We start from the raw sequence: 24,686 nt of genomic DNA on the forward strand, positions 1-24,686 counted from the left end.
TTCACTCATTCAGGTTAGCAAGACCTGGGCTAATGGTGCTCTGTGCCACACAGCTGGCCACACCGGAGCGCGAGGGCTACTGCCGGAGGATACAGACTGCGTGCTCCCTGGGTTTCAGTTCCTTCAAAGCATCCTAAGCACGGGGATGCAGCAAGCACCCGGCTGGTGGGATGCTCATCCGGAGTGCGTGCCCTTGCACCTGTGTGAGCGAGAGTACCGCTCTGGGCTCCCACGGGGAGGGAGCCTTCGCTCCCTTCGCTAGAGGAATGGAAGATGGTATCAGCCCGGCTCTCCTCCCCTTCCTCTTACGCAATTCAGCATGCAGGGGAGTGACTTGATCTTTTTTTTTTTTTCCTCTCTCTCAGGGAGTTGGTTTTCACTTCCTGCACTCTCTGTGCCTTTGTCTCCGCTGGACGCAGCTGAAGGCACACCTGAGGGGTGAAGGCGCAGGGGGACAAGGGGGACACCCTGCTCCCAACATCGATTTCACCGGAGACCGCCCAGGTGGGGGGCTGAGAGTGCATGCCTGGGGATGAGTTGCAGGGTGGGGGGACACATTGGCCACCCCGGGGCAAGCGGGGACCTGGCCTCGGCCATGCTCCGGGTCCACACTCGCCCCGGGGTGGCATGCACCTGGACACCGTCCCTCTTGGCTTCATCTATCTTCTCTCTTCCTTCAGGAAAGGATTAAGGTCTCCAGGCGGTGAGGATTGGGGCGCCAAGATGGCCAGAGGGAGTCCAGGTCCATGGTTTGTGCTCTGGGTCTGCTTGGTGCTGGTGGTGGACTTCGGCAAAGGGCAGGAGGAAAAGCCCTTCGGTGAAACGTGCCTGGAGGACTTTACAGCAGGGATGCCGGATTTGGTGCTGGATACAGACGCCTCCGTCCAGAATGGAGCCACCTTCTTGTCATCCCCCATGGTCCATCGGAGCAGGGACTGCATGAGAGCCTGCTGTAAGGACCCCACTTGTAACCTGGCTCTCGTGGAGCAGGTCCCGGGCACAGAGGAAGACCACATCCAGGGCTGCTTTCTCCTCAACTGCCTCTATGAGCAGGCTTTTGTCTGCAGGTTTGCCAGGAAGATTGGCTTTCTCAACTTCTTGAGGAAGGACGTGTACGATTCCTACCTGGCAATGCAGGATCACGGATCTAGTGGTAAGGTGCCCATAATGGATCTGTGCAAACCAGGGCTGGAGGAGCACTAATGGCCACTAATGGCGCCAAGGTGGCAACTCCTCCAGCTGTCATTTGTGCAGCTGTGCTGCCAAATGGTCAGGATAAAGCGACATTAAAGATGGGGTTTCTATATGTCCCTCTGCGGCAAAGGTTTTCCCTAACTTTGATAAACTCACTTAAGATCTGTGCCTCAGTTTACCTATTAGTAAATGGAGAGGGAATCGTTCTTTAACCTATTTGAAGCGGGTGGAGCGAGTGTTTACCAAATGCAGGCTGAGTTTTTGATACTTAACAACGTAGAGAAAAAGGTATTGTTTTTCTTCTCCCTCCCCCCAGGCCTTTGAGGTTGGAAAGTGAAATCCTTTAAAATCTACCCATCACTGCGTTTTAAAGGGCTGCATTAATCTCTTAATTGCTCAGGGGCTGGAGGCAGGACGCAATCCACTTACTTACTTTTCATTTTGCCACAGCCTGAATCTTGTGAGCAGCAGCCTGGATGGCGAGGTGTCTCGGTATCGCTCTGCTTGTTGGGGCTGGTCTTTGCTGCTGGGCGAGGGAGAGGGAGCAGCTGGGGAGGCTGGTTAGAAAACTCCCCCTTTGGAGGTGGGTTTCTCTTCCCCAGTCCCTGGTTCCCTGCTCTGAAAGATTGCACCTGGACCCAGAAAACCAGGTGGAAAACAAACTAATCTGGAGCTGGCCACCTGCCACACGCTCTGCTGTCTCCAAAGAAAGGCAGTGTGTTCAGAAACGCTGAAAACACGGCAATTCCTCCTTTTGCCTCCTTCTTCCATGTTTTGGAGGAAGCCTAATGAGGCTGGGACGTCTCTAGCCTGGCTGGGTCTTTGGCAACCGTAACCAGTTTGTTACATGTTGATGCCTGGGCAGGGCTGTTAGGGGATATCTATATGGGTAATCCTCCTCACACCCCCTCCCAGCCCACCTGTGGTGGGGAAGGAAAGGATCTGTGAAGATGACAAGGGGAGCGTCTAGGTGGGTGCATGGTCTTGGGCTCGATGGCGTGAGCTGAATAGGTGTTTGGTCTTCTGCTGGGATGTGCCAGCCTGTGAGCCTTGTAGGTGCTGGAGGTGTGAAATGGCACCAAACCCCACACTGACCACTTTTGTCCACACTAAGTAGCAGTGCAGGGGTTTCAGGCTAGGGCACGGCTCCTCTGGAGCAGCCCTTGGGTGTCGCTGGTTTGAGCAGTGATGTGGCAGAAGTGATCCTCCTGTCCTCTGTCCCTCCTAGTTGCTTCCCACTGCATTTTAGGGCTTCTGGTAAATCTCTATCTCGCTGCTGCAGTAGTTGTCCTGCGCCTCCATTCCAGACTCAAAATCCTTTCTACGGGAGCTGCAGTTAGCAAGGAACTGAAGCCCACATCACCAGGACTAGAGGTGGCATGCTGACAGCTGTCTGAACTCCTACATGCTTTGTTGTAGGAGGAAAAGGGAATGCATCATCTCCAGTACATCCTGATTTCACAAGATTAGATTAAAATACAATGTACTGTTGAGCAATTCAGTCTCTTTGCCTCTGTGGATCAGCGCCCCATGCAAGGAGACTGCAACCCCTTCCTCCCCGGGCTGGCATCGCATGTGTGCGGGTCTCTAGAAAGTGTCCCTGGGTCACTGAGCTCTCTGTGCCACCAGCAGTGCTGTGTTTCCCCATCCATGACACCCAGCTGGAGCATCCCAGCCACCGATACGCAGGTGCTGCCCTGCAAACTATCTCTAATGCTACTTTCACAGATGCTGGGATGGCTGCGGTGGAGCAGGAAGACCCAGGAGGGCTTATCAGCAAGAAGTGAAAAACATGCCAGAAATGCTGTTAGGGATACTCCGCCTGCCGAGGTGGGCATGCCCCTCCTCGCCCACGTGGGGCTTGCACCACGATACTGCTGCAGGTGTAGGAAGGGCTCGGTCCCTTCTGCACCCCGTGTTTGCACTCTCGGAGGGTGCAGGGTGCTGGGCAGGTATCCAGCTGTAGTGACAGACACTGGGAAGCTTGATACTTTGTGTTTGGATCAGGCTGCGATGTTCATGCTGTGCTTCGATGGGAAATGTGTTTCCCTCCTCTCCTGAAATTTTTAGGCATTGTCTTTGGCTGATGCCAAAAGCTTTCTGAATCACCTTGAATGACATCGGAGGGCTGGCAGGAAAAGAGACGAAGGGCTATTACTATTTATTAATCCAGAGCTGAAAAGGAGTTATTTTACTGGAGAAATAGCAAATAATAACAAGGGCTAAATCAGACCATACGAGCTGGGCCCTCCTCCCCACAGCAGCTGATGAGACACTTAGGAATGCAAATCTCGATTTTGGTTCAGATCTAAACAAAAAAATCCAAAACAAAACCCCAAGCCCCTCCAGCCGTGATGCTGGAATTGGGTCCACGCAGGAGGAATGGGCCTGTCTGGGCAGGAAGGCGGGTGCCTGCCTGCCACCGAGGGGAAGAGGGGAAGGGTGCGAAGATGCAGGTGCAGGAGGCCAAATGAAGGAGCCTCCGGGCACTGAGCGTGTCCACCTGGCAGCATAAGGAAGCTTTACACCATTTTTGCTTCTGGACCTTTTGAGAATACCTGAAGAGGCCAGGTGAAACGAGTCTTAAGGAAGCTGGTTTTGGCATGTCAGGTTTTCCTCCCAAATGTTTATAGGCAAAAAATCTTGGCCCAGGTTTTGGACTGGAGACAAAACTGTCTAGTCTTCCTGCTGTTGTGCTGTATCGCTGTTAAAATGTGAAGCTCTGTGGCTGCTCTGGAGCCGAGGTTATTGTCAGCCCCCTGAGACTGGCTCTAAAGGTCAGGAGGAAGCTTATATGCTGCTTTATCATCCATACCTTTCCTTTATGTGCTGCTGTCAGGTGTCCTAGGAGCCTTTAGGGTATGTCCATGTGGCAATCTTCAGACATCCTCTGCAATAATGAGGATTAAAAGCATGTTTTTTCTAGTGAATAGTGAAGTATATACTTAGTGATCCCAGTGGATAACATTAAACAAAAAAGCCACACATTGCAAGACCCACACTGCTACTACAGGGAGCAGGCCTGTTGAATTAAGAGGTTTGTATATGCTCAGGAGGAGACTAGATAACACTTGAAGGAGAGAGCACAGCTGGGGGCTGCTGAATGGGCAAATTTAATTTTCGAATGTTTCTGGAGCCTGATGGAAGTAGCTGAAAGCTGGGAGAGTATTACGGGGGAAGCACTGCGTATGCTTGCTCTGTTCTTGCTCTTGCTCGAGCATCCACAGCGGGACTGTTGGCAACTGAACACAGGGACAGAGGCACCCCTGCTCTAACCCACTGTGGCCACTCTTACGGTGTTGTGACTTCAGAAAAACCCGTGGGTACAGGCAACAATGAATAGAGCTGAAATCTAGCTTCTGCACATCATCTGAGTATATTTTCAGTATTTTGGAGAACAAAAGCTTCTGAGTCCTTTATAAGCTGGTGACGACAGATTGGCTCTGTCTCTCACCTGTTCCAGCTAACGTACAGCCCGAAGTCTCTGATGTTGTTGTTAAAAGGCACTATCCTCTTAAATGATTCTCCAGCCTGAACTTTGGTGCGAGTTTTCTGCCTGGCTCATTTGGGAGGGGCAGGCTCACCATGCACTTTATTGGTAATAATGGAGCCCAGTGTTTAAGTAACTACCCCGAGCTTATTCTGGTCTAGGCAAACCAGTTCTGGGTGTGAAACTGGAAAATAACCTCCCTGAACCTCTGTCCGTTTCTTGAACTGAACCTTTTGTGGTGGTTGTGAAATGCTCGGTGACACTCTCCTCCTGTTGAATTCACGGCTTGTGAGTGGGAGACAGGAAGCGCTGGGGAACTGCAGGGTTCAGGATGTGTCTGCTCCTGCCTCACGTGGAGAGAGATTTGCAGGTTAAAACTTCGGTAATGCATTCAAAAAGGAGAGCTCCCCAAGTTTGAAGCTCACCCCTCTTCAAATGTTTGGTCCCGTGCTGGTTTCCATTCTGCGGGCACAGTGCAACTAAAATGAACGGTGCTGGGATCCCAGCCAGGGCTGAGACAGTTCTGGTCCCTGGTCTCCCCTTGGCTGGTGCTGCTCAGCCCTGAGCCAGCTGCTCATCCTCCAGCACCCAGCTCAGGCCAGGAAAGGGGGAATGGCATGTTTGGTACCCACACCACAGATCCAGAGGCTAACGTACACTGGAAGGGCCCTCGGAGACCAGCCGGTCCAGCTCCCTGCTCAGAGCAGGTGAAGAGCAGCTTCTACTCCACTTGCTGTGAAATTACTGTTTGTCACACAGAATTTACTGACGTGCCACATGTTGTGGCTACCTCACGTCTTGTCTCTGGAGCTATTTAAGGAGACTGGAGGAACAAACCCATCTTTACTAAAATGGCACGAAGACTCGCAGGAGAGTCTTTCCCTCTGCCCGCTAAAGCAAATCGGACTGGTTTCCCACACCCTGAGGAAGGATGGAAGGAGCCTGGCGGCAGCAGCAGATTCCATTATTATGAAAATATAATCCGTTCAGTCGTGCTGTATTGTTTTAGAGAGGTTAAGTTGACCTGCTGTGTGCACCTCTTACAAACCACTATAGAAACCTCTAGAAATTAATGCTGAGAGCTGCTTGACTCTGCATGAGTTGTTGGAAAGCTATATGACTTTATCGTGACTGTATTTGCTGCCCAGCCAGCATGAATCCCTACAGAAAGAGCCTGTATTTCTCTTTCTGCAGGCACTATGTTGCATTGCCTTGTTCCCTTCTCCCTCTCCCCCTCCTTAGGCAAATTAACACTGTGGCAGCAGCAGCATCCTTCATTACCTTTGCCTGTTACAATGGAGAGTTTTCTACTGTCGATGGGCAAGATTTGAATGAACCCTCCCTGAAAGCTGTTCACTTTTGAATGACTTCCCTGGAAGCAACGCAAGAGCAGAGCTTTAGCATTTGTGGGGAGAGCCGCGCTGCTGCCTGCCTCTGCCCATCTGCTTTTGCAGCAGGCAGGCTCAGCTGGCTTCTGACGCTTGAAATCTCCGAGGTTGCGTGTCTCATGGATGCTGGAATTTGGGTGGCCTCATTTCTGCTCCTGTCTCTGCTATTGGCCTGCCCAGTGGCTTTGAGCAGCGGCTTTTGTCCCCAGTGAGGTCCTTCCCTTCACAGTGCCTCAGTGTCCCCAGTGCAAGCCGCACTCATCTCATTTGTAAGCTACTCCTGCAACGGCAGACAACAGCGGGCTGTAAGAGCCCCTCAGTGACGATGAGAAAGCTTTCCAGCTCTTTCTAGTGGCAACCTCAAATCATTCTGAGGTATTTTCAAGCATTGCTTTATAGTCTCAGGTACTCAGGGTGTATCTGCATGAGCGCTGGAATGGAGGAAATCTGGTTTTCTGTGAATTTGTGTCTCAAGGGCAAGAGCTGATATCTGAGCTCCAAAAGAGGAATCCCCAAACTGGGAGCTTTGCAAGTGCTTTCTGCTGCGGGACTTCACTGGTGCCTGCATGTTCAGATAGCGAGGTCCCTAGTGGGGTCTCTCCCCCCACCTAGACGCTTGCTTTTGCAGCCCTTGTAGGAATTTAATATCCTTTGGACTCCTGTTCCCCCATCAACTTTGGTTCAAATTTACTCACTGTCAGAAGTGAAGCCAGACAAATCACTGACTGCATAAGCCTTAAAACTAGATGAAAAATTTAAAAAAGCAAAAAACGGGGACTGAGGCATGAATACACTGTAAGCCATATAAGTTTGTTTTTAAGCATTTTGGATTTACTCTATCAAGCTTTTCTCCGGGATCATAAAGAAAAGGTATTTCACCTCCTGATGTATTTTATAAATGGAAGCGGAAGTTGTCACTTAATGATGTGACCCCAGGAGCATGTGTTCCACAGTAAAGAGCACGACACAGAACAGCATCATAAAGCTTTACTCTCCCTGTTAATTACAGAGTTTTACAGCAGAAACTTTCCATAGTCAGAAGAGCATTATAGCAAAGGTAACTTTCATTTTTCAAACAGACTTTCAGAGCAAAACAAACTGAATGGAGAATCTCCCTTCTATGAGCAGTTTGTTGATACTCACTGTGGCTCAGTCAGCACTCGGTTATGAAGCTCAGGTGGAGAACAGCCACGTTGCCACTGGAGGCTTCGTATAGTCAGTGTAGCAGAAATACTCCAAAGTCACTGAGCTTTCAGACATCCTAAGGAGAAAAGGGAGAGGCTTGAAAATGAAGTCCTTCGTTTCTAGTGGGAGTTCCTCCTTGGCAGCCCCTGCACATCAGCAAATAGTCTGACTGTTTTTCTGGAGGTGAGGAGGGTCGGGCAATTTGGCTAATCAGAGTGGGGTCTGGAGAGGTTGCTGACCCATTGATCAGAACCAACCTTTTATTTCACTGTGCAATCCACAACCCAAAGTAACTAAATTGACCTGCGGAGAAATATGTGGCCGCAAATTTTTTTTTTTAAGTGTACGTGCTAAAAATTGACAAGGAAAAAGCGTGATTTGGAGTTGTTGTGAATTAATGACTGGCCTCTGCAGTGCTGAAGAACTGGTCTTTCCCTTGTGCAATCGCATCCACCTACTGGGCTCACCCTGGCAGGAGGGTGGCAGGGAGCAGGCTGCACTTCTCCCTGGCAGGATCGTGGTGATTGCCTGGGAGGAATGGCAGGAATGTGCCCCCTTTCCAGGGCTTGTAGTGCTGTGTACAAGGTGGTTGTGGGGCTGTTTCTCCCTGTTTGGTTCGGAAGGTGTTGCCAGCTCCAGTCACTGCTTTCGCTTATGAATGTTCTCATGGCAAGACCGCTTGAAAATAAAGCGGAACTCCATTTATTTGTTCTGCTGGCCCTGCTCAAAACCAAGAGGTGCCAGGCTTTCTTGGACCTGCTTGGTGTCTTTCAGCAAGCAGTCTTTGTGCCTGACTGAGGCAGGACCCATCGCTCTGGGATGCAGCCCTGAGGAAGGAGCAGCAGGGAGGTATGCCTCACCCAAAGCTGAAAGGACACCAGGGTGGGCATCTCTGCTTGTGATGCAGGTGGTGTCTTCCTGGCCTCTTTCAGTCCAGCTGGGTATCCTCTGCCTATTTTGGTGGTTGGAACAAGCTCAGCAATATGAGCTTGATCCTGTATTTTTCCCACCCAATACTTACATGGGAAGATGGAATAAAAGATAAAACCAGTGACAGACTGCAGAGAGCACACAGACTGGTGTGATAAACGTAACCAGAAGCCCTGCAGCTGCACAAGCTAGAAGTGGCTGACCTCTTTTTATACAGTAAAACCGCAGTCCCATCAGCCTGGAGATGAGGGAGGTAAGCTGCAGGGCTGCAGCTGGGGAGCAGGCTGCAGGGGGAACCTCAAAGGGCTGGCACGCGTATACCCTCCCCGATTCTGCAGCCGAACAGGCCGAGTGCAATGCTTGAACATGTAAACAAGGGAAGGTTTGTTTCCCCTGTGACTTTCTGGTGGCAGCAGCATTTGTAAGACCAGGATAGAATGAATATGTCTTCATTTGGTAAAAGATACTAGAAAATAGAAGATTCTGGGTGGATTTGTGGTAACTGATCTGGAATACATGTTGCAAAGCCCTCTATTCTTACTGAATTTAGTGATGAATGAACTAAAAAGTAGCTTGTTTTGAATGTCAGGTTTGTTTATATATGCCTTATATTAAAGGTCCCTTCAGTAGGCTCTAGAGCAAGTCTACAACAGTGACAGTAATTAGCTGATGGAGTAGTTTCTAAGGGGTTTGGGCACTAATCCTCTTCTTCAGTCACAGTCAATATAACAGTGTAATGGTAGAGTGATTTCTATCTAGCTTATAAATGACGATCGATGCCTTTACAAAAGACTCAGGTTGAACTTGAACATTGAGTCTTGGACTTGGTACAGGCGCTACCAGGTGGAGTTTTATGGGCTGAGCTGTGCAGGAAGCCTGCGATCAGAGACGTTCAGGCCGAAAGGAGTTATGAGTCAGGCTCAATGGTGTCATTGTATAGGCTGCTCTTGCTGGCACGGGCAGGGATCAGTTTTCATCTCTTACACTTACAGTCTGGAAAAGTGTTTAATGGATTGTGGAGGCTGCTGGTAAGCTAATCCATGGCATGGCACAAAAATAACGATCTCATGAATGGCATTTGTGTGCTTTTTTTAAGGCATGTGTTTCAGAGAGTGGGGTGGAAGATGAGGTGAAGGAGGGATATTTCCCATCCAAATCCCGCATTGCCTAGCTCTGGTTAAGTGCACTAACATAGTGCTTAGAGATGATGGTAGGAATGATGAGAGTCAGTTCCACATTCTTCAACACCCACATCAGGTCATCTCCCTAAGTGAAGGGTGGAGATTGCTCTGTGCTGTTTTGCAAGGATGTGGTCCGACGGTCAGAAGCACAATGGCTGTAGCCATAGGGACACCCTCTTATGGTAGTTCCTGTGGGCAGAAGTGGCCAGGGAGCCAACTGGCTCAAAGGCACTGCCAGAGTGGGTTGCGGAGTTACTAAATTAGTGAGGGCAGTAATAACGGTATTGATAGCCTGTTGCTTGCTCAGGCTGCAAGAAGCACAGCTGCATAAAAGTGTTTTCCTTTCAGTGGTTGAAGTCTGTATTGATTTAGCCTGGAAGAATCCCCCTCCCTTGTCTTCTTGTAACGGAGACAAGGACTGGCCCTTCAGCCTCTTACCCAAGCCTTGTTCTGCATTTCTTCTGCAGATGACCATCCTCCAATAGCCCGCACTGGCATGGACATGAGGGTACAGCCAGGGGAGCCAGTGATGCTGAGAGGCACAGAGAGCACGGATGACCGAGGGATAGTCAGCTATGAATGGAAACAGGTCCTCGGTGACCCCTCCGTGGAGATGAAGGTAGGGAGCTGCAGGAAGGAAGCAGCTTGCTCAGTGTCACCTGTGGTCTGCACTAGGTTGGGCTCTCACAGCCACTGACTTAGAGGTCACCTTGTCCTCCCCTCCTCTAGCCAGTCTACCCACGAGCCTGTTCCCAAAAGCTATGGAGCACTCCTCGTGGTTGCCCCCACCCTCTCGCACACTGCTGGGATGTGGCATTTCTTGGCCAGGTCTCAGGCTCCCTGCACCAGGATGCCATCTCAAACTTTCCTGAGCAACACCTGATCTGCCTGGATGGGAGCACCCGAGAGGGCAGCAGCTTCGGTGCAAGAGCTGCCTCTGCTCCCAAGCTCCTGTAGTTCAGTGAGGGGCCTGCCCTTAGTTTTGCTCTGCTCCACTTTGGTGCTTCTCCTCCTCCTCCTCTGGCTCTGAATAGTCAGGCTCTGCTTCTGTTCTCCTGGGGCTTTTCCTGGACTTTGCCTCTCTTTAGACCATAGGTTCCTCCTCCTATTTTATCTGAGCTGGAGCAGAAGTCATGTCTCCTGACTGGCTCCAAGATCTCTGGAGCGTGAACACTGCCTATCTGATAGATGTTAAACGTGAATTGTGGCTTTAGAAGAGCAAACGATTACTGTTAAGCTTCTGCAAAATGCTCTGGAAAGCCTTGGAGCCCATATGGAGCTCTTGTGGCACCTTTTGAGAATTAGCAAATGAGTGCATCAGGCCCACAGCTGATTTTGAAGACCAGCAATGACTAGCTCTAGGGTGCTGAGGGGGCTGTGGAAATTTGGAAGTGCTCCTTTCCTCTTCCATTCTCCCTAGCTCAACCAAAGCAACTTTCAAGGGGGGGTGGGGGGTGGGGAAGAGCCCTCTAGTATTATGCTGTGTTAATACATTAAGATGATATATGGCAACACTGTGTTCTCTTGAAACCTAACCAAAAAGGCAGACAGTGTGGAAATGGAGGCCCAATATTGTTAGCAAATATAGGGAAAAAGTTTGTGTCAATAATATCACAGCTTTCTATTCTGACAAAATAATTCACTCTCTTTTAGAAACCTCCCAGCAGGCAAAGAAATAGGCACTCGTTTCCATCTCTACAACTAAATATACTTGTCATAGTCAAAATGAAAGAGTATATATTTCTTAAATACACCTAGCTTATTCCCTATGTACTAAGTAAATGATTCATAATAGGGTTTATTTTTAAAAAAGTAAAATAAAAACTACAGGTATTTCAGTCCTCTCCAAAGATTTTTATTTTCCCTCGTGCCTTCACAATGCCCCAAAATATGAAATATCTAATTATGCTTGTGGTACTCTTTCTCTCTGCTGTTCCAGCTGGGTACCAGCCCATGGATTTGGGGGGATTGTATAGCACTGAGACATTTTTCATGCCAGACATCTGCTTGGGGGTTTCCAGCTAAGCTCCTTTCTTCCTAATGCAGGAACATGGGCCTTGCATGGCTTCACTCACTCCCTCATTAGAGGTACCTTCTTCTGCATAAGCCTTTCTTTTGCATTCTCAGAAGCACGAAGAAGATCAGGTAGAAATCTCCAACCTACAGGCGGGGATGTACGTCTTCCAGCTTACTGTCACGGACACTGCACAACAGCAAGACTTCACCAACATCACCATCATGGTGCTGAATTCTGAGCAGACTGAAGGTGAGCCTGAGCCCACGGATGTCTAGCTGGAGTCCCCAAGCCTAGGTGCTGCTCTGGCATTACTGGTGCTCTTCTTAGAGGGGTAGATGGGAAAAGAGCACAACCAAGAGACCGGACTTGCGTGTCAACTTTTCCCAGTAAAAGCCCGCACCTGACCAGTAGTGGAAGGTCTCCGCATTCATAGTCATCTTTTTTAGGGTTTTCACATCCTCTTGCAGAAGAGGTGGCCTGCAATAACCCCATGTTCTCTGCATGTCGTTGCCCTCTGCTGGGTGACGCCAGAGTGGCTGAAGCCTGGGGTGCAACTGAGGGTGTAAGACAGGAGAACCTGAAAGGTCTTGTTGACTTCATGGTTTTGCTGTGAAGGCCCTAATTCCCTTAAGCCGCAGGATAGGTGGAGCTGTCTGCATGACATTCAAAGTATCCCTGGCTTTATTTATATGTTTTACTTTAATGGCCTTGTTTAATGATCAAAATGTTCAGCATTACAAGTGCATTAGGAGCAAGGAGTTCTTGGACAAATGGTTGACTAGTAGCTAAGCAGGGAATTTCTCCTCCTACCACCGGTACCATAAAAATACAAGAACAGCCATGTCAAGTGACGCTAATGGTCTGTCCAAAATCCAGCACACTGCATCCAACAGTGTCCAGAGGTTGATACTTTGGAAAGAGTACAAGAACATGACATGCTACCAGTAAATCCCTACTACGCTTGGCTAGTCCCCGAGGAATTTGCAGCTGGGAGATTTTTTTTAAGCAGAAGATGGTGTCTTTGTGTTTAATAGCCATGGATGAATCCCTTTTTGACCTGGAGTAATCTTTGCACAGCAGCAACATCCTGAAGCAAGGAGTTTCACAGCGTAACTATGTGCTCCGTGGAGAAGCAGCTCCTTTTGTTTTATGGATGTGGCACCTTCTAATTTGATTTTGTGACCCTGCCTTTCATATAAGAAAATATACACCATGATTCCCTACTCACCCTTTCCATGCTGCTGAAGATTTTATAAATCTTTCAGACAAGTGGCCACACTGTTGATAAACCTTTCTTTGGAAGATTTTCTCCTTTGTATATGTGAAGGCAAAGCAAGCTAACCAGAGCCTTTTATGTCAACTTTCTTGACAGAGCATTGTTTGACTCCTAAGAAGGTGGGTTGGTGCCGGGGATCTTTTCCACGTTGGTTTTACAACCCAAGCCTTCAGCAGTGTGAGGAGTTCATTTTTGGCGGCTGCAAGCCCAACAAGAATAACTACTTAAGGGAAGAGGAGTGTAAACTCGCCTGCAAGAACGTTAGAGGTGAGTCTTCTTCAAAAATCAGCCCTCTCTTTCTCATAGGATTGGGATGACTGTGTGGGCAGGTACTGCAGCTTCTTGGCTCACAGCTAGTTAGAGCCCAGAGAGCTGAGGAGACCGGGCTAATTATAGATGGGGAGTCCCAGTCTTACACTGCCAACATATCTGACCCAGCTCCTGGAGCACTGCTCCCCTGGTCAGTGTCCCTGGTGTGCCTCCGGCTGCAGAAACCCTCACCAAATCTTTGTGTCATGTCTGAAGCCTAAATTCAGAGGGTAGCATTGTGCTGTGGGGGAGCCAGAAGTGCTTCACTCCCAAAATGAAATTAATCTTTCTCCTTGGCACTCTGTTAGCCAAGTCTGAGAATGACTTAGTGCTGCCTCAGATGCAGCTCAGCGGGCTGAGCCTCTGCCAGGCCCTTTGCGGTGCACAGCTTAAGGAGGAGGCAAAAGCCTTGGAAAAGAAAGACCGTTTGGGAACGGTCTAGCTAGTGGTGGGAAGTTCCCCTGCACTCCTCCAGACCTGCCTCACATGGGTATTACTCATCTGGGGTCTCTGGGTGGTGGGCATCTGTATTTACCCTCCCTAACCCCTACAGGGCTTGCTTCCAGAAAATGTGCACTTCTTAGGTGAGATATGAAGGCAATATAAAGCTGATCTTGAGCTGACAAAATGATGTGGTGGTAAATTTATTTTATTTCTCCCCTTGTCTCTTCAGGTTCTGTTGGTGGGCGACAACAGCCAGGTGAGCCTCTGTTACCACTGTGTAATCCTGCTGTGAGCTCAGGCTCAGTGTCTCACGTCCATTCCTGTGGCTTTTGATTAGCACTCAGTGTGGAAAGTGAGGCACTGGAGACTAATTTCTTCACTAAGCCTTTCACTTTCATGTCATAGGATAATTCAGGTTGGGGATTACCTCTGGAGGTCATCTGGTCCAACCCACTACTCAAAGCAGGGCCAGCTTTGAGTCACATTGGGTTGCTCAGGACTGCATCCAGTCCAGTTCTGGGTATCTGTGATGAAGGACATTTTACACTTTCTCTGGTCAAACTATGTCTCCATATTCTTCCTGAGTAGCTCATTCTTGCTTCCACCTTCTGTGTACTTCTTTTTTGAGAGGAAGCATGGCTGTTCCCAGAGCAATGTTTCATTTATAAACATTTATAAACAAGAAATGATTTTTTTTTTCTTTTTTTGAGTCCAGGGTGACACTGAAGAGAGACCTTAACCAATCTGCCTTGTTTCTTGTTTGCCAGCCCTATCAGCAGCTTTTAAGTCCTTCATAAAGCATCTGTGTGGCAGGGAGAAACAATGACTTTTAATGAGCTATCTGAACTGTTTCTGATGCAGTGTGCAATGGGAACTGTCAGTCCCCCTTCTTCAGATGCAAGGATGGCTGCTGCATTGATGCCTTTTTGGAGTGTGATGAAACTCTCGACTGTGCCGACGGATCGGACGAGATGTATTGTGAACAATGTAAGTACTTCAAATTCTGGCTTAGACAACATAGTATCTGCCCAGGGATGAGTGCAATGTAAGTTACAGGTGTTGACTCAATGCTTTTTGGTGCCTTCTGTTCTTATCTCCTGACGCTGCATTACCTCTTTCCGCAGTATTACATTTGCAGGTTCTGCCATCTCCCATATCTCTACTGACCGCAAGAGCTGATCTTCCTTCTGGGATGCTTCCTGCCTCTTAAATACTCTTCGACTCTCTTCTCTGCACCTGTCTGTAAGACTTCAGAGCTCCCCTCCCCTTCCAATATTTTTATCACTGAATGACCTCACCTGCTCTCCTAGAGTTCGGAGATGGGAAACGAAACCATGATTTCTCCCAGTCTGTCTAGTGTCACATCCTCATGTTATGCTAATGTAAATGCACAGTGGCGAGCTGCCCAAGTCTGCAGTCCCTCCTCCCTCCCTCCCTCCCTCCCTCCCTCTTCTGACAGAATTCCCATAATCTCTTTCCTATATGTGGGTGTTTTGTTGCCTTTTTAGGTTGCAAGCATATGATTCATCTCTCTTGCCCTCTCTTATATCCTACACTAGTGCTCTTTCACACTTCTTAAAACCTGGAGTGATAGCAGTTTCCCATACTTCTTGATGGGGAAAAAAAAAGAAAGCAGCCTTTGTTTTCCTTAGTTTTGTCTCTGTATTTGTGGAACGGAAATTGGGAATAGTTTCTCATTATTACATTTTATTTTTCCCGTGTTCCTCTCATAGCTTTGAGATATTTAAGAACCTCAAGTTATACCTCCCTTTCCCTCGCTTGTGATAGCAAAGGAATGCGCAGGAAATCCCTGTCTGCCCACGTCTGCATGGACGGAGGCATCTCTTTTGTATTCAACTGGTGAGAGAAGTTTTAACATGAAACGTTTCTCTTGCAGATGCTCGTGAGTTCAATAGACTGCAGAAAATCAATGTCACACATAAGCAAGGTATGTACCGTCCAGAGCACCTAGGTTGACATCTACCAGCTTTTGGGGGTTTTTTCAGTCTGTTGTTTCATGGTAAAACTGCTTCCCTGTAAAATTCCAAAAACGGGTGTAGCATCTGGCTAGTCCCCGTACTAAAAATGAGCAAGGGCCTGTTCTCTGACCTTGAGGACAGCTGTTTATAGCAGGCTTTCAGTCTCCTGCCTAAACCTTTTCCACCCAAGCAGGTCTCATGCATATTGCCTGTTGGGCACAGTACCTGGCCTGTACAAAACCCTGCAGCACTTTTTTGGAAATAGTGCAAGCCAAAGTAGTGTGGGGGACACAACAATGGCATAATACGAGTAATCATATGCCTGTGCTCGATCCCATACCTTTGCCTTGTTTGTAGTAGTGTAGACAGTGGCACTATCACTGGGCTAAAAGAGTATATCCCAAGTCAGCTTAAATACAGCTTGCTTGTAGAGAAGACCCGAGCTGAACTGTGGTTTCTGTGTGTCCAGGCCCTTCATGTTCCCTTCTGCCTCCCGAGGAGGACAGGTCAGTTCTGCAGGGGATTGAGTCCAAGGTCTAGCATGACTGCACACTTTGATGTTCTTTTTGCCTCCTTGCTAGTCGGGTTTATGGGCAGGTGGCAGCTCACCTTGGCAATGCCAATTTGAGCAGCTGGCAACTGGGCAGTGGGGACCCAAGAGCCACTGCTTCTGGCCATGGATTCGCCCTGCCATGGTGCTTGTGCTCTTCTGTTGTGAGCAGAAAATGTTGCTGCTCTGGGAACACACTGCTTGGGCTAGAGCACCTCTCCCTTGCTTTGCCAGGTCACTGTGTGGACTTGCCTGATACTGGACAGTGCACCGAGAGCATCCCCCGCTGGTACTATAACCCATTCTCCGAGAAATGTGACCCCTTCACCTATGGGGGCTGTGGTGGCAATAACAACAACTTTGAAGAAGAGGAAGAGTGCATGCGATCATGTTCAGGCATCACAAGTAAGCAGACATAGTAGTGAGGGATGGAGTTTTACTGATCAAACTACGAAAATCACTCAGATTCAATTCGTGGTCCCAAAGAGGCAGTGACTTGGGAGCTTTCAGTTAAAGCAGCTCTGCTCTCAAACCCTGGCCATGCCTCACAGTGTTCTTCAACGTGACCGATGGCTTACAGGGAACAGTGTGTATCTACAGCATCTTTCTGCAATGCAGCCTGTCATTTCTCAGAGCTGGAAAACATTTTGGGTGCTGATGTTGAAAAAGAGTCAGAGGAGGATGACAAAACTAACCAGAGATATGGTATGGCCTCTCTAAAGAGAATCTAACTTTCTAGCTTGGCTCCAGTTCTTCCCAAGTGGGAGGGGGGGAAATTAAGAAAATCCTCAATGACACGTATTAGACAGAAGTTTTAAACAGACAAGAGGGAAAGGTTTACACTGTAGAGCTTTGTACGTGTCGCTGTGGAGGCCAACAGCTGAAACAGTAGGAATTCTGCCAAACTGTATCTGTTAGGAGGCAAACTGTTGCTGCTTTTCTGAAGCACCACCCTCAGCTACACTGTGCCTCACAGCCTGCCCTGAGAGCTCAGTACTGTTGCTAAGAGGGATGCTGTATGCATTCAGTCACTTCAGAGCACTGGAAATATGCTCCTCAGAAACCTGTCTTATCCCTTGTTCTCAACCTTCTTTGTAAAACTTTTTTGCCCCTCTCTGCTCCCAAATCAGAAGCAGATGCCATTGGCCGGAGATGGGAATCCTTTGAGTCCCAAAGTGCTATCTTAAGTGAGTAACAGTTTTTCCTACAGATCTTGCTTGTTGCTTTTACCCTGTCCTGAAAAATATTTTGTCTTTCCTTGCAAATAATATCCTTCTCTCCCACCCCCCTTTTGAAGCTGAGGGAGCAATGTGGGATTTGTGGGATGCTAGCAGTGGCAAGAGATGCTTCTGTGCAGTGTGCATCTGTGGTCCAATTTCTCCTTTGTCTGTGACTCAGTAGCTCATATCAGAGGCTCCTGATTTTCCTTCTATCAACTTGCATGAATGCTCCACTGTTCAACATCAAAAAATGGCAAGTAAAATTCTTCCTAAGGGCCAAGTTCACATAAGGACCACTAACTTCTGCAAGAAAGAAGGCCCAAGTGGGTATGTGAATAATGTTGGGTGCTAGACTATGGGGAAATCTGATGACCCCATACACCCTCTCTACAACTGTAAAGAACACCAAAGCTATTGAATTACAAGTTCTTAAAAGAATATCACATTAAGGTTGGTGTCCTTTCACCACAGAGCTGTAAGGCCTCTTTCTTCAGTAGAGAACTCCTGAAATTATACACTTCTGTTCTTCAACCCTAGAGATTGATTTAAAAATTCACACCATCTCTCAAATGCATCATATCTGACTGTCTCCACTGATGATGCAGGAGTTTGGTTGGCTGTAGAAGACCAAGCGCTCACAGCACTGCTACGAGCTCTTTCTCCACAAACTCAGCCCATCCACCGTAGCTCACTCTGATAGCGTTATCCCAACCAGGAGGTGCTTTCTGCGACCACCCCTTGGTGGCCTCCCTGTTGACGTATGAAGCAAGGCCAGTGTTGCAGAAGGGCTTGATATTCATAGGAGTGTGAAATGGCCAAGCCTGCCAAAGTTACTGAATAGCCTTTAGAGGGCGTGGTGCATCTGAGAAATGATGGGAACCATGATTTGGGAGAGACAGGCTGGCTATACCCTGGCCATACCCTTATGCCATGCGGCTGCCTTCTTTCTTCTTTGCCAAGTTGTGCAGTGACCACCCTTCTGTCAGGCCAGCTATTGCCCACCTCTTCCCTTTGCCAGCACAGCTTCTGCAGCAGCTTTTGTGCTTGCTTCTTCATGACTGCTCCTGCTGCATCAGATCTCATGGAGCAGCCCTTCTAACGTGTTCATGTGTCCCCCATAGGTGCCTTTGAGGTAGTGATTGCCGTGCTCCTCGGGATCTGCATCATGGTGGTCCTGGTGATCATCGGCTACTTTTTCCTGAAGAACAGGAAGAAGAACAGCCGTCGGCGTCAGCCAACCACTGCTACGAACTCAACCCTCTCCACCACAGAGGACACTGAGCATCTGTTTTACAGCAGTGCCACCAAACCAGTCTGATCTACAGCCTCTCTGTCTCCAGACCAGCACTGGGGCACTCCCCAAAACTTCTGGAGTTCTGTTTTTAGACACGGGCCTGTGCCTGAAGGACTCTTTCTCTTCGAAGACATTTGTAGCATCGGGCCAAGATCTAGCCATGATATGGCAGTACTAGTGTTTGTGATTGTCTTGGCTAAATGGCTGCTCTGGAAAGTGAGGATCTGGGAGCGTTCTGATGCTCTCTGATGTCTATCCCTTCCTAACTTCAAACAATCCAGTGAAACTCTGAATTACATCTTTCTTCCTGCTCAAACCTGGAGCACAACTCCGCTCAACTTACTGAAGGGCCCTGGGACTGCATCTGTGTAGCATTCACGTTGGTGAATGGTGCAAGCTCACCAGAGTCAGCAATTTTTTGTTCGCAGTGCCACTTTCTTCCACCCAACCTCGTATTTTCCTCTCTTTCCCCCAGTCCTCTGCAAGGTGGCCCTGCCTCCCAGCAGTCCTCCTGGTCGTGGTGAGCCTCTTGAGGGCTGTGAGATTCATGTAACCACCCAGACCTGTTCCAAGGGCTCTGTGACACTCTCCAGTGGTTCCTGTTTTCAAGATAGATGGAAACAGAAATACTTGCTTTAATCACTAGGCTTTGCTTTTTAATAGAAAAGCACACCTAGATTTTTTTCCGCCTGGCTGCCATGTTACAGCCTCCCATGTACAGTATGTGTCCGTTTTCTCTCTGTGAGTTGCCCTGGTTGCTTTTCCAGTGTTTAGTCTGAATCCAAACACATTGAGAAAATACCTATTTATTCTCACATGAAAGGAAAGGAAATGTCCCTACTTTTCCTGCTGATGGTGAGGGGAGGGTAGAAGAACTCCCTCGCAGTTGGACCTTTGCTGCAGCTTTGATTTTACTGTGCTCTCCTCCGAGCACGCAGCCTGACCTGAGTCCCTGGCATCTCCCAGAGCACAGGAGCGGGCTGGATACCACCAGCTAATGTCCCTGGGCTTCCTCACTCCTGCTGGCTTGTCCCTCCCGGTGCAAGATGAGCCCAGCCCCAGGAGGTCCAGAGCTCATCCCTGGCCCCATGGCAGCGTGTGACATCCCCACTTCGACGGGGTCCTGTCTGTTTCCCCATAGGCTGTTTGCAGTGAGGTGCTTCCCAGATCTGTACTGCTGCATCTCTGTTGTCCAGGCTTGTACCTCTGGGAGCTGAGGGCTTCTGTTAGGGGCAGAAGCTGCTATTTCTGAAGTGCCTGGTACGCTTTGTCAGCTGTGGAGTTGGCACCAATCCCCGAACTTCCAGTGCCTGCTGCTCTTGGAAAACTCCTGCTGTGAAGAGAGAGGAAGTCGGTGCATGTGTGTTTGCATCTGTGCGTGTGTGTGAGAAGCATAAATCTGTGTACAGACTTCAGTTTAAATGCTTGGACCCTTTCAGGGCTGAGGGCAGAGTGGCTCTGGAAGGCTGGTGAAGCCATGCCCAGCTCAGGGCATGGCTCAGGTCCTCTCAAGTGCAGCTCCAGGAGAGCTGCCTTGTTGGGCCGATGCCTGGGCTGGAAGGGAAGAAACCGCAACCCACAGCCTGCTGGCAATCTGACTGCACGCTTCTCCCTGTCACGGGCATCTGCCTCAGTGTCCCTGGGGCTGGTCAGATTCCTCCACGGCTTTTCATGATCTGTCTCGTATCATTTCTTCCATCTCTTTGTTTTTCCCACAGCCTATCATGACCTATGCATTAAACTTAACATCTTGATATTTTTTTTTTTGTGTGCACTCACTCTGATAATAAAAAGGAATTGTTTGTCTTATCTGACTTGGGAGTGGTGTCTGAGAAGCAATGACCCACAGAGGGGGCAGGTACCGTTCCCATGCCTGCTATCTTGCACGCTTTCATCTGCCCAGACTGCGGTAGCTCAGGGGAGAGCGCTCAGGTGTTGCTGCACCAGCAGCGGTCCCATGGCTTGGGGAGGGCTAGGAGTGGGGGATGCAACATGTGTGGATACCTGGAGAGCCAACTATCGTGTGAGGTGTGCTGGGAGTGAGATGATTACCCACTAAGTCACCCAGAGAGCAAGGCAGGGTGTAACCTGAAACTGGGTTCCAGCTGGTCAGACTGGTTTGGGGTTTGGGTCTGAAACCAAAAGCAGACACTATTCTTCAAACAGGTGTTGTTCTAGCTGTGTCTCCAGGCTGGTGATCGCTCAAGCACTGCAATGTAAAGTTAGCTAAATGTAAATTTGGCTAATCGGCAATGGATATGTATGGGAACCAGGTGAACCTGCCCCTGCTTCACTGACCTGGCAGTGCTGGGCCTCCAAACGCTGCTCCACAGCTGGAAGGCTTTCTCCCCTGCGCTCTGCTCTGGACTGTGGGGTTTGCTCTGTCACTACCACCTCACTACCACCTCTCTCTTCCCCCACTCTACACCAGCTCTCCCGTCCTGCCGTTTCCAGCTACTTACGTCTATGTTATCCCCTGTGTCCCCTGAAGAGCTGCCCCTGAAGAGCTGCCCCAGGAGCAGCTCTCTGCTGAGCTGTGCTCTGCTCGGCCGATGGGGTCACCAGTCCCGGCACGGTGCAGGTAACCCATGGTGTGAGAGTGCTGTTTGAAACCAAGGCTGCTTCTCTTGATAGTCTCCGAAGAGAGAAGGCTATGTGTATTACAGTCTCTTTCACTTAAAGCACATCTTTGTGTCTCCTGGTGTTAGGCATGGCCCTGGTGGAGTCTGCAGGTCCGGCCAGAGCCCTCCCGTTTGCTTTGCACCTTGCAAAGCACTTTCTGCCCGAAAAGTGGAGGCATAGGGGCAGGCGAAGGGGCCAGACTCCGCTCCCACTTGGCACCCAGCGGGCATCCTCTGCTGCAAGGAGAGCTGCTGCTCCTGCTGCTCCCGGGTGTGGGGGGACCGGAGGCCGTGAGGTGTGCCTCCATTTTGGTATAACGTGACCCAGGAAGCTCAGATGCGCAGCTGGCACCAGGGCCAGACCCAGGCAGCAACGGCTGTGCCACACACCCACACCTGAAACCGCGCACGACGGGTGTCTGCATTCCCCAGGTTTTACCGTGTGGGGTCACTCGGGCTGCGCCAGCAGCTCCTGCGTGGGGCGGCTGGGGAAAGGCCCTGCACCCCTGCACCCCCCCGCCTTCAGCCTTCCCACCCCCTCCACGGGGGACGGCTCACCCCCCGCCAGAAACAAGGGTTTCTGCTATCCAGGAAATCCCAGCTCTTTAAAATAGGTGTGTTTTTCAGACGTGAATGGGAGCCCAGCTTTTGAAACTTTCTGCAAAATGAAAATCCCCCTCCTCAAAAACCAGAATTGACAACTGCCTCGCTGTCAGCTGATTAAGAAGCATTTTTCGGTGAAAACTGAGCTGCCTTGTTTCACTGGCTGTGCCTGACGGTGAGCAAATCCTTGCTATTCCCCTAGCTGCAGCCAGAAACAAGCCGTTATGTGAAGTTGTTGGTTGGTTTTGGGCAGAGCTGCTCCTCCTGGCGCGGAGCTCCCTAGCGTGTCCCCCCTGAGCCCATCGCCCCAGTGCGGCCGCTCTGTGGTGCAGGAGGCTCCCGGGGGTCTGGAGCGGCCCCTTGTCCTTGCAGTGTGTGCAGGCAATGTCTTCCCCACCGAGGTCAGCATTTTCGAGGGGGTTGTTTGCACTGCTTACAGAGCCAGGCTCCTGCCAAGCCTCGGGAGCTGCTGCTCACTGTGCTGCTGCGCTGAGGGAAACCTGCTGCCTCTTCACAAGGAGGTCAGCATTTTCGAGGGGGTTGTTTGCACTGCTTACAGAGCCAGGCTCCTGCCAGGCCTCGGGAGCTGCTGCTCACTGTGCTGAGGGAAACCTGCTGCCTCTTCACAAGTGTCCAGTCTGACTTGTTGGTGGCCTCCACCTCTGCAGAAGGAAGACCATCGAGCCCCTCATCCCTTCCTGACCAGCAAAGCTTTTGACCCACCTTGCTCCGACTGGCAGGAAGGAGGGCTTGCCTGAGCTTTTGGCTGAGGTAATCCCAGCGGGCTGGAGGGGACCTCGCAGGCTTTGTGTGGCTGCCGAGCTGGATGCAGGAAGCATTAGCTCACAGCTAAATATCAGGTGTCTCCGGCTTCCCTGTGGCACAATGGCTCTGCAAATAAACACAGCAGCTGCCCCGGCACGACAAGGGATGGCTCCACAGTGGCAGGCCAGAATATTGTCCCCCGCACAAAAGCCACAGTGATACTTTCTGATAAGTTACTTTAGCTCTCTGGCCTAATTTATTGCTTAAGGAAGAAATTATTTTGATTTTGAGGTCAAACAGTTCATTCTGATTAAAAAGAGAGCTCTAAAGCTGGGGGGAAGAAGGAATAAGGTTGTCGGCAAGCTCTGCATAATGTAAAGAGAAATCTTGAATGTCGTTTTCCCCCCCTTACTGCAAGCATTAGGAATGACCAGACTTGCTCCTACTGCAGTGTCCGTTGAGCTCCTAAATGGAGCAGATGCAGATTTGAAGTGCCATGGCTAGTCTGGCATGTGGTAAGCAAACATTGCTTGCTGAAGTAGTGCCCATGTGGGAGATAGCCTGTGAAAACTTTCCAGACAGGTGGGTTTTTTTTTCTCCTTGAAGAAATGCAGAGAGAAATTGGAAATACTCTCCCTTGGTCATCAAGCACAGAACTGCATGTTACTGTAATAGCTTATAGTCACAGAGAAATACAGTCAGCTATAGAAATTATAGCAGATCCGATCTCTTCTGCAGCATGTAAAAGGGCATGGAGGAACCTTTCTGCAAGGAAGCTTGGCTGACCAGTGTCACAGGGAAATGAGTGTTTCCTAGGCAAGGTGCCACCTGAGGCGTGACAGAGTTTCTGTGGCCCTTAGTCAATGGTTGCCTCTCCAAGATGTCCTCATCTCCAGCTGTGTCAGGAGTTTTGAAACTTACCATCGGTTCCTGTAACAGCTCTAGGAGATTTCTCGGAGGCCAGACCCAATGTTTAATTACCATCTTCGCTAAGTTGCCCAGAGCCAGCCTACTTGAGAGGATATACAAAATGACGAGCAGCTGACAGGAGCTGCAGAGGCCAGGAGCCCTGTGGAGCCAGCCAGGCGCTCCGGCAAGAAGAGGGGAAATTTTCCACAAGTCTCAGTGCAGACGAAGTGTCTGTGTCTTTGTTCTCTGCCCTGACACACCTGAAGCACATGCCGGCTGCTTCAGGATTGTTCAAAAGTATTTGTGACTGGTTGAAGCAAAGCATTGGCCCAGGAATTTGAGCTGCTGGGACTCCCCCAGCCAGAAACTCTTCTTTAAATGAAACAATAGTGTCCCTCTCACGTAGGCATCGTGGAAGCCCTTCCCTCCCCCAGCTGCACCCCCAAAGGACCCGAGCTCTGTTGCCTGCCTCCTGCCTGCGCCTCCACCACTGGCTGCGGGCTGCACTGCTGCATTTTTTATTCATTATGGGGTTATTGTTCAGCCAGAGCAGCTGCCCAGCGTGGTTTGCCAGCTCCTTTGAGATGCCCACAAGAGGGGGCAGCAATATCTTAATATCCCACCCAGTGTTGCCTTGGACACTGTACTGTCAAACCAGCAGGGACATTGTGCACTGCTGGAGTTGGGTGCTAAGATGTGAGATGCTCTGAGCCTCTGTGAGCTCCATAAGATGTGAGGTCCTGTTCCCTTCCTCCCCGTCTGTGGTAATGTTATGGTCTATATTACCATACTCCCCCTGGTCTCGAAGCCTCATAGCCACCTGCAAGGCAGGGGAGAGCTGGTACAACCTACAGAAGAACAGAGAATTGACCTCAGGTCTCCCAAGCCTCTTGTGGGTCCTCTGTGCCCTGGGTCTGCTTCCCCTTGGTTTTGTACAGGTTATAAAGAGCCAGCCCCAGCTCCTGGGGTCACCAGTCCAACAGCAAAAACTTGCCAGTGAGACTTTAAAAAAAATGCATGCGGGTGCTTCTCCCTCTTGTTTATTTTCTATTTGGATCAGTTTCCCACATCTTTTTGCTGACTTCTACTCCTCCCCCCCCAACACACACACACACTATGTTTTGAAAGAAATAAGAGATTTTTTTCCTGTAATCAGAGGACTTCAGGCAGTAGAGCCTTCATTAAAACCAAAGCAAGCCAAAACAGTCCTTTCGTAGAGTGTCATCAAATTCGGAAGCTGATAGCCATGTCTTCCAAGCCTCACCACACAACCCTTTTCTCTGCCTTGGAGGTGGCTGCAAATCTATATTAGAGGATGAAGGGGCATTTGT

General features: G+C 49.6%; 1 protein-coding gene across 1 annotated transcript; it reads left to right on the forward strand.

Moving 5' to 3' along the window:
* Window positions 1-456: 456 nt before the first annotated feature.
* Window positions 457-19,012, forward strand: SPINT1 (serine peptidase inhibitor, Kunitz type 1). Its single transcript, XM_009277538.2, has 11 exons — window positions 457-504; window positions 681-1,153; window positions 9,836-9,987; window positions 11,496-11,634; window positions 12,758-12,928; window positions 13,644-13,670; window positions 14,276-14,401; window positions 15,312-15,362; window positions 16,178-16,348; window positions 17,074-17,130; window positions 18,285-19,012. Exons 2-11 carry the CDS (start codon window positions 724-726, stop codon window positions 18,479-18,481), a joined length of 1,521 nt encoding a protein of 506 aa, XP_009275813.1. The 5' UTR covers window positions 457-504; window positions 681-723; the 3' UTR covers window positions 18,482-19,012.
* Window positions 19,013-24,686: the final 5,674 nt, after the last annotated feature.

The sequence above is a fragment of the Aptenodytes forsteri genome, unplaced genomic scaffold (genome assembly GCF_000699145.1).
Source record: "Aptenodytes forsteri isolate BGI_AS27 unplaced genomic scaffold, ASM69914v1 Scaffold146, whole genome shotgun sequence".
Lineage (NCBI taxonomy): Eukaryota > Metazoa > Chordata > Aves > Sphenisciformes > Spheniscidae > Aptenodytes > Aptenodytes forsteri.